The 9,698-nt window shown below is 41.4% G+C and overlaps 2 protein-coding genes across 5 annotated transcripts in view; one reads left to right on the top strand and one right to left on the bottom strand.

Annotated features, from left to right (window-relative positions):
- Positions 1-371: 371 nt before the first annotated feature.
- On the bottom strand, positions 372-2,664 carry ociad2 (OCIA domain containing 2). 2 transcript variants are annotated; one of them, XM_020499310.2, is made up of 6 exons: positions 2,462-2,664; positions 2,287-2,371; positions 1,566-1,619; positions 1,426-1,473; positions 967-1,120; positions 372-639 (listed from the first exon to the last, which is right to left on the bottom strand). In XM_020499310.2, the coding sequence occupies exons 1-6, from the start codon at positions 2,525-2,527 to the stop codon at positions 564-566; spliced, it is 483 nt and encodes a 160-aa protein (XP_020354899.1). In that variant the 5' UTR covers positions 2,528-2,664; the 3' UTR covers positions 372-563. The 2 variants fall into 2 exon arrangements, with proteins under 2 accessions (XP_020354899.1, XP_031641686.1); XM_031785826.1 differs by lacking the exons at positions 2,287-2,371; positions 2,462-2,664 and adding an exon at positions 2,164-2,280.
- Positions 2,665-4,495: 1,831 nt separating this feature from the next.
- The window catches only part of LOC109902712 (DCN1-like protein 4), a 19,948-nt gene continuing 14,745 nt past the window's right edge, over positions 4,496-9,698 (top strand). The window contains exons 1-5 of one of the 3 annotated variants that reach the window (XM_020499307.2): positions 4,518-4,606; positions 5,107-5,152; positions 6,305-6,375; positions 6,790-6,829; positions 6,924-7,011. In XM_020499307.2, the coding sequence (XP_020354896.1) occupies positions 4,598-4,606; positions 5,107-5,152; positions 6,305-6,375; positions 6,790-6,829; positions 6,924-7,011 (254 nt within the window). In that variant the 5' untranslated portion in view covers positions 4,518-4,597. Of the gene's footprint in view, positions 4,607-4,655; positions 4,675-5,106; positions 5,153-6,304; positions 6,376-6,789; positions 6,830-6,923; positions 7,012-9,698 lie in introns of those variants that run through there. The other 2 variants (XM_031785825.1, XM_020499308.2) reach the window with 2 other exon arrangements.

The raw sequence follows: 9,698 nt of genomic DNA, 5'->3' as shown, positions 1-9,698 counted from the left end.
TCAAATCACCCACGGGTCGACAGTTGGGGGACTTTTTATACTGTATGCTAGCTTTGTTTGGTTGACTGACTGACTTACAACCACATGCATGCCAAAGTAGAAGTTGGCCCAAGTGATTTTCTCTCATAGACTACTTATGACCCAGAGTCTCATGCAAACCACGCACCAATACATTAAATAACATGCCCCAAGGGCCTCTGATCGTTCGGTCTCTGCTGGAGTATGAATTAGAGGGGTGTTAACTTTCATAATAAAAAGAATATGGCACAGCCATCTCAGATCTTTTCAACAATGCTGTGATGGCTGTCCCTCGGCAGTGACTGCTACATGTTGTCATCCTGAATACACACAAACCTCAACAACACAAATCATCAAGGTATTTAACTCAGGTAAAAACGCAATCTTTATTTTTGGTAGAACCTTTACAAAATCATTACTTCATGTCCATTTGCAATGCATCGCCTGAATTGGACTACAAGGTTTGTAAAACATACTTGGGGGAGAACAGACAAGGATCATTAGAATTGAGTACACAAACTTTGGGTGGAGACAGTGTGTGTGTTTTAGCTTTGCACACCCTCTATTGGTGCAGCAGGGGCTTGCTGTTGCTTACACTCTTCACACACGTGGTGGCAGTATCTAAAAGAGGCAGAGAAACCTGTTAATGTTAACTCGCCAACCGCTTTAGTATAATCTCGGAAACCCATAACTAAAATCTTAAGTGATTACATTAGATGCTATGTTACGTGTGTCTGTCCACGAGAGATTAAGCTTTAGTATCACTCACACCAACATGCAATAAATACAATTCTTATGCTAGGGCCTTAACTTGAACCTAAAAGATAACCCACTGGCATGATAAGGTTTAAGCCACATAGATACCAGCTATCTCACTGTTACATAATCCCTTCAGAAAAAAAGACTACCATGGGCAACAGAAGTGACAAAGTCCTCAGCTCTACTCACCTGTGTCCTGGGCCAGAACCACTCCCTCCAAATGGGCCGGGTCCAAAACCATATTCAGATTCTGGACCAAAGACGGGCCCAAGTCTCTGGAACTTATTTCTGCAGGTTGTAACATACGAAGCCTTCCCCACTGCATAACCAAGGACACCAGCCGCTGAAGGGACAAGATCATTGGTCATAAACATGTTAAAACTCTGTAATACAGGTTGTCTAGCTGCCACTTTTGGAATGTCCAAAGGAGTCTATCTCCTTTTTATGAATCAGTGTTTATCTAGCAGCTGTGCATTTGCCACTGAGTAGGGAGCAGCAACTGAGTCCAATAGGGTCATCACCACTGAGACAGATGTGTAACTAAGTCACCATAGAAACCAGGTTTCCCCAAACACAAGTATGGGAAACACACATAATAAAACCTGCTGGACAGAACCCTCTACTTTCACTTATGGGCGCACAGCTCACCTGCTAGTTTTGGGAATGGGCCAAGTCTCTTTGATGCACTCCAAACTCCTGCAACAAAATATTATACAGTGCATGTTTGTTTATGATGTTAAACCTGAACCTTGATTTAAGCTATGACTAATGTTATGTGATTGTCTTACCGTTGTAGATGAGCCCCCCAGTGACAGCCATGCTTCCCAGAGAGAGGGGAAGAGCTGAGAGGAACATGAGAACAGAGGTTAGTAGTTGTACCAATTTACAGCAGCCGGAATCAATCAAACCTGCACTACAATAACCCCACACTGAGGACAAATCAACTTGTTCCTGTGGTGCGAAGATATTGTTAAAATGAAAGGGAGTCCTGTTTTTTCCCCACACCACTTAGTTAGAATGTGCAGTAGTGTGACACGAAAACACTTATTTTCTAACGGAGTGGATTTCATTTTTATTTATATCATGCCTTTTCACTGAGCTTCTTTAATGGAGCTCATTAACCCCTCTGGTGACCGATGGTCAAAGAACAGCATTAAAAAAAGGTTTCAAGTCCTCTTCTGAAGTAACACTTTGAATAGAGGCCCATCATCAATCGCCAACAGCATACTCAGATGGGGCAATTTTTTTGCTCTGAGACAGGATTTGGAAGCAGACGGTAGAATTTGGAAACATGCCATAGCCAGGGAAAGGGGCCTGATTAAAGGGCCACTGACTTATATGACTCCTACTAATGGGTTTGCTGTTTACAAAAGACGCACTACCTACCTGGAAATGGCGAGCAAGCCACAGAGGGTCTAGCATCAATGGAGTTTCTTTGAGAAATAACAAGCTTTTTGCAGTGCATGTGTAATTGCTTGGATTAAAAAGTTCAGCACCCTTGGTCAATACCTCTATACCAGAAGCTCTCTTCCTTGCAATCCTTCCAGATTTGTCTCACGTCGTCTCTGTGGATGTGTCGATCTCCATGTTGACACTGGGACACACCAGACAGGTCAGAGATTGGAGGTCACCCACACCATACAGTTCACTAATCGTGTCCGAGAATTGTGTGTGTGTGTTTCACCTTCTTCCATGGGGTAGCTCCCTCTGCCTTCACTGTTACTGTTTTCTCAAGGGTTTCAGAGCTCATGATGTCAAATGTTTGAAAGAATCTCTTATTTGCTCAAATACTCTGCTCAACTTTTCACTTGGACCTGAATTACCTATGGTCTTCGTTGCTACTCCTTTCGCTTTACTCTCGTATTTTCCTCGTCTACAAAGCCTCTCTCACTCCTCCCTTTTTGAGTAAACACTGAAGAGGCCCTGCCCACCAAAAGGTCTGTTGAAAAAGCCTTTAATACAGAGACTGGAAAATCTCTCTCTCGCTTGCTCACACACACAAACTCACACACATTTATATGTTATAATGCCATGATGCAATTAGACAGAAACCTCCAATTCATGAAAATCCCTGAGTCATTCAACTCACCTTTGAACATGTTTCTTTACCCCAGCCAGTATAAAACAGCATGATAAATGGATATTTCTTGTTCTTGTTCTGCATCTGTGAGATGGGGCAGATATTTATTAATCTAATCACTCTGAGAGTCAACATTCTTTAAATATATAAAATAAGAGCAAGTTATGTGGTCTAGTGTAATTCATCCCCATTCAAATATCTTAAGTTATTTTGCATATACTAGTGCTCTCTAGTCTCATCTCATGTAGTTAGTTGTCTAATTAAGTGTTTCATCAAATCTATTAGTCACATGCGCCAAATATAACAGGTGTAGACCTTACAGTGAAATGCTTACTGACAAGCCCCTAACCAACAATGCAGGTAAAATTTTTGAAAAAATAGGAATAAGAAATAAAAGTAACAAATAAATAAAGAGCAGCAGTAAAATAACAATAGTGAGGCTATATACAGCGTGTACCGGTACAGGGCCAATGTGTTGGGGCACTGGTTAGCCGAGGTAATTGAGGTAATAGTTATTAAATCAAATCAAACTTTATTTGTCACATGCGCCGAATAATGTTACAAATAAATGTAGCTTTATTCATTATAATTATGTAATTAGGCTAAATAAGCGTTGTGCATGATAAAATTATTATGCTTGTCAAATGTTGCAGAAGCATGGGGTACTAGAATAACATTTTAAATTTGAGACAAAAAAACAACTAATTCAGATGGGGCACAATAAATAAAAACACACCCTACAATAAGTTTTCTGTGTAACCAAATGTATTTTAGAACCGACATGTACTGAACAAAAATATAAATGCAACATGTAAAGTGTTGGTTTCATGAGCTGAAATAAAAGATACCAGAAATGTTCCATATGCACATAAAGTATATTTCTGTTTAACATCCCTGTTAGTGAGCATTTCTCATTTGCCAGGATAATCCACCTGACAGGTTTGGCCTATCAAAAAGCAGATTAAACAGAATGATCATTACACAGGTGCACCTTGTGCTGGGGACAAAAGACCACTCTAAAATGTGCACACAACACAATGCCACCGATGTCTCAAGTTTTGAGTGAGTGCAATTAGCATGTTGACTGCAGGAATGTCCACCAGAGGTGTTGCCAGAAAATGGAATGTTAATTTCTCTACCATAAACCTCCAACATTGTTTTTAGAGAATTTTGCAGTACATTCAATCACAACTGCAGACCACGTGTAACCACGGCAGCCCCACGGCAGCCCAGGATCTCCACATCTGGCTTCTTTACTTGCAGGATCGTCTGAGACCAGCCACCCAGACAGCTTATGAAACTGAGGAGTATTTCTGTCTGTAATAAAGCTATTTTGTGGGGGAAAACTCATTCAGATTGGCTGGGCCTGGCTCCCCAGTGGGTGGGCCTACTTTATTACAGCCTGGCATGCAATAAACGCTACCCCGGTTCACCAGGGGCATTCATAGAATCCTCTCACTGATTATGTTGATCGTTTCCTAGCTAATGAACCACAGCGGTGGGATGGTCTGGTTTGGAACTTTGACCTGTCACGTTCATCCAAAGGAGCTCCTTAATTCTTTGTCTACAGCTGTCCTAAATGACACAAGAGACAGCCTATCATGAAGGATTAGGGGTGCGGCTACTAGTTTCCTCGTCCACCTAAATTATCTGTGGGCATGGTTATGTTGACATGTTCCGCCTACTGGCGGTCTTCGGACTTCACACAGACAGTTGTGTGTTTATAAAAAATGCTCTCTGATGCGGCAAGTAAGTATAGTTGTTGCGTTTGGTGTATTTTACGCGCAGTAGGATAGGCTCCACGTATTGATAACCGGGTCTGTTGCATATGTCTACTTTTATATTTGAATGGTTCTATGAACTGTTCATCGAGTGATCGAATACATGTGTGTACAGACTATCTGACTATTGCCTTTCCCAGTGTTGTCTTGGGGCGCAACAAAGGGAGAATTCTGTGTACTGTCATTGCTGGAGGCATTCACATTTTGTTGGAAATTGTTAGGAACGGTAACATTGCCACGGCTGCTATTCTGTTCATTACATCTGCTTAATGTGTTATTATTGTCGACCATTATATACTAATGTTGTGTCGCGTTATTACGGCTGGGAATGCAGTGCAGTTGCATAGCAAGTAACACTTGGAAAACAATGTTGTGTAAGACTAAATAGGTCAGTTTTCCAAGCAACTGCGGAAAATTACAGAGGATAAATTGTGACGCAGTTCTGTATTTCTATGCCTGCTGCAATAGCTCTCTCCGACTGCGCATCATCTACATCAACTGTTCCAAGGGAACGGTAAGATATTTGTATGGACTATTCCATAGGCTGTAACGTATTTTTGTGACAATATAACATGCATTCATCAGTTGGGGTGAGTAGAGGGTTGTTGAATGAAATTAATTTCTGAGGTCTGGGAATTGTAGTCTAATTCCACTCCCCATTGCTCCGAATATAATAACCTTAATCCAGGAAATGGACTACAACATCCATGTCTCCATCTACTCTCTAGATACTTTGTAAACTCTGGAAGTTGCGCCTCTGTACCTATTTTAGGTAGGCTATATTAATCTACTGTTTAATGGGGTTCGACACATGCATAACTGGATTCAGCCTAGAGTTTAGAGTTTAATCAAAATCGACAACCAGTTTTGGGCTGGCATTCTTTGAACCCTTTTATACAATAAATACATGTATGTATTGAATACCATGCACATGTTGGTATTCGGCAAGTAGCCTAGTGGTTAGAGCGTTGATCCTGTAACCGAGATGTTGCGAGATCGAATCCCCGAGCTGACAAGGTACAAATATGTCTTTCTGCCCCGGAACAAGCACTCTTTCTAGGCCGGAATTGTAAATAAGAAATTTGTTCTTAACTGACTTGCCTAGGTAAATAAAAAATGATCTGTAGGCCACTGAATACTATTGCCTTTTATCTAGCCTATTGCATTATAGTTCTTCATCACACCACCTTCTTGTTGGTATACTATGAGAGAACACTGCTAATATCAGCATAAAAATGCTTAAAAAAAATAGTCATACCCATCCTGATGAAATGCCTTGATTGTGTGCAGTTACTGCTGTCACTATTTAGGTTTCCCAGCTGTTGTGATGCAAATGATGAAGATGGTGAGATGGTTGTACATGCATGCATTCTCATTCCTATTGGCTGAATACAAGAGGTCACTCTGGCTATGACAGAGGGAGTATGATGTAGGCAGGCTGTGGGTAGCAGATGGTGAGCTCTCCCTTCTCTGTGCCTTGGGAAACCTAGTGAATTGACATGTTATGCAGCACGTCATTAAGATGAGGTTGTTTCTGTGTGAGCAGCATATTTTTGTTTCATATACTGTTACATGTACTGTTGCAAATGTGTTCCATATCTACTTATGTACTGTTGTAGTGTTAAAGTTAGCAATGTGCTGATAATGTATTTTTTTCCCCCTATAGATTTTCAGCTGCACACCCATTTGTCTACACTGGCCGGCATTCACAAAATCTACCACACCCTGCACAGGCTGGTAAAAGCATTTTGCCCTCATATCATTGTGTATTCTTCATGTGTCGTATGAGTACCAGTCACCTGTTCCAACTGTTATTTCCAGTTGGACTTACTCTGGCACGACACAATGGATTTGATCATGGACAGTTCCCCTTATCTACAAATGAATCCAAGTTATTAATTAGTTATAGATTCATTTTTAATTCCTGGCTGGACCCTTAAAGGGTGTGATTCATCCTCTCGGCTCTCCTCCCTCTCTCGCAGTCTGAACTAACAACTGCATCTCTAAAGGTTACAAGCTTGAGGAAATGAGAGAGCAAGCTTCCTGTCCCTACACACCCTCCCTCCCCTTGCTCAATGCATGCTAATGTCAGTGCTGCAGTGTTTGTGTATTTTGGTGGTAGTTGCCTAATACATTTATCCCTCCCCTCAGAACCTGACGGAGGACGTTGGACATAACGGTCACTCCACAGGTACCGACTCTGCCTGCACCTAATGCAGACCCATGTGACACTTATATATCATTCTCTCTATATCACTCTATCTCTTATAATGTGTTTCTCTCAGCCTGCTGCTCCAGAGCCATGCCTCCTAGGAAAAAGAGGAGACCCACTGCTGGAGATGACCTGTCAGCTAAGAAGAGTCGCCAGGACAGGTACTACCAACCTGCTACACCAACGTATGCATCAGTTAGCTAAGTAACTAGACTGTATAGGAGAGGAGTTATATCCAACCGTCTTATTCAGTTTCACTGTTCACTAATTTCTCGTGCAAAGACATTTTATCGTATCATCTCTCAAAAGAATGTTGGATTTGATGACTAACGAGCAAAGGTTATGTGTGCAGGTTTTTAACTGGTTATTTGAACAAATCATGGTTTAGCGGGTGTGCACCTCTTTCCAAATTGGGAAGGGTAGGGTACATTTAACCCATAGCCTTGCCTGAAACTTGCAGAGAGAGGGGGGTTGGAGTTATGGCCCTGCTTCTGCTCCTCGTTTTAGTAGATTTTCTCATACACCCCCCCCCCCCCACAGAACCTAATTACTCACAAATGTTTTTTCTGGGTTTCAGAGATTACCTGTTCCCTGAAACTGTATGCATTAATCATGACTTGGGTTGCACATTTTGGGGAATATTCAGAGGTGGAAACTTTCCGTGGGAATTAACGAGAATATATGGGAATTGATGGAAATGTATGCAAATTAATAGTAATGCCATTTAAATGTAGATTTTTTTTTGCATTGGATATATTTACCATATCATATGGAGACAGAAACAGACCTTTAACCTTATCATAAGTAGACATAATTGCAAATTAAATCCTTCCAATAGAAATGTAATAAACTATTTAGTTATGAATTGAACTTTAATTAAATGAGTTGACTCTTCACTTGGGATGATTTCACTGAACAACAAAAGAAAGGGAATATTGAATGATCCCCAATGATCCATCGCATCTCCCAAAACCATTTTCAACATACATCTGTAAAATGACAGTCTAGAAACTAAAGCTTTGGTTGTCTTCCTCTCAGGCTTCCATGTCTTCTCCCTGGACCTTCTCAATGTCCCCCTCTTGAACATCAGACTCTGAGGCCTTATCTTCACTGTCACTTTCCAACCTTGTTGAGGATGGCTCGTTGTCAGGCTCCAAAAGCCTCAAATTTGCCCAGATGGCCACCTATTTTTCAACCCTTGTATTGGTCAGCCTGTTGCATGCTTTGGTGTGTGTGTTCCCAAACAAGGACCAGTTGCGCTCTGAGGCGGCTGATGTTGGTGTGATTTGGAGGATGAGGGAGGCAAGGGTGGAAAGAGCCTCAGATCTATAAAGTCCCTTCCACCAGGTGGCTGATGAGATACAGTTGAAGTCAGAAGTTTACATACACTTAGGTTGGAGTCATTAAACCTCATTTTTCAACCACTCCACAAAATTCTTGTTAACAAACTATAGTTTTGGTAAGTTTGTACGGACATCTACTTTGTGCATGACACAAATAATTTTTCCAACAATTGTTTACAGACAGATTATTTCACTTATCATTCACTGTATCACAATTCTAGTGGGTCAGAAGTTTACATACACTAAGTTGACTGTGCCTTTAAACAGCTTGGAAAATTCCAGAAAATGACATCATGGCTTTAGAAGCTCTGATAGGCTAATTGAGATAATTGGAGGTGTACCTGTGGATGTATTTCAAAAGAAATCAGCCAAGACCTCAGAAATTGTATACCTCCACAAGTCTGGTTCATCCTTGGGAGCAATTTCCAAACGCCTGAAGGTACCACGTTCATCTGTACAAACAATAGTACGCAGGTATAAACACCATGGGACCACGCTGCCATCATACCGCTCAGGAAGGAGACTCGTTCTGTCTCCTAGAGATGAACGTACTTTGGTGCGAAAAGTGCAAATCAATCCCAGAACAACAGCAAAGGACCTTGTGAAGATGCTGCAGTAAACGGGTACTAAAGTATCTATAGCCACAGTAAAACGAGCCCTATATCGACATAACCTGAAAGGCCGCTCAGCAAGGAAGAAGCCACTGCTACAAAACCGCCATTTAAAAAAAGCCAGACTACGATTTGCAACTGCACATGGGGACAAAGATCGTACTTTTTGGTGAAATGTCCTCTTGTCTGATGAAACAAAAATAGAACTGTTTGGCTGTAATGACCATCGTTATGTTTGGAGGAAAAAGGTGGAGGCTTGCAAGCCGAAGAACACTATCCCAACCGTGAAGCACAGGGGTGGCAGCATCATGTTGTGGGGGTACTTTGCTGCAGGAAGGTCTGGTGCACTTCACAAAATAGATGGCATGAGGCAGGATAATGATGTGGATATATTGAAGCAACATCTCAAGACATCAGTCAGGAAGTTAAAGCTTGGTCACAAATGGGTCTTCCAAATGGACAATGACCCCAAGCATATTTCCAACGTTGTGGCAAAATGGCTTAAGGACGACAAAGTCAAGGTATTGGAGTGGCCATCACAAAGCCCTGACCTCAATCGTATAGAAAATGTGTCGGCAGAACTGAAAAGCATGTGCGAGCAAGGAGGCTTACAAACCTGACTCAGTTACACCAGCTCTGTCCGGGGGAATTAGCCAAAATTCACCCAACTTATTGTGGGAAGCTTGTGGAAGGATACCTGTAACGTTTGCTTGAAGTTAAACCATTTAAAGGCAATGCAATAGAATACTAATTGAGTGTATGTAAACTTCTGACCCACTTGGAATGTGATGAAAGAAATAAAAGCTGAAATAACTCTCTCTACTATTATTCTGACATTTCACATTCTTAAAATAAAGTGGTGATCCTAACTGACCTAAGACGGGGAATTTTTAT

Source organism: Oncorhynchus kisutch, linkage group LG13 (genome assembly GCF_002021735.2).
Source record: "Oncorhynchus kisutch isolate 150728-3 linkage group LG13, Okis_V2, whole genome shotgun sequence".
NCBI classification, from domain to species: domain Eukaryota; kingdom Metazoa; phylum Chordata; class Actinopteri; order Salmoniformes; family Salmonidae; genus Oncorhynchus; species Oncorhynchus kisutch.
The sequence above is the reverse complement of the archived record's forward strand: the minus strand, read 5'-3'. Positions and strand labels throughout refer to the sequence as shown.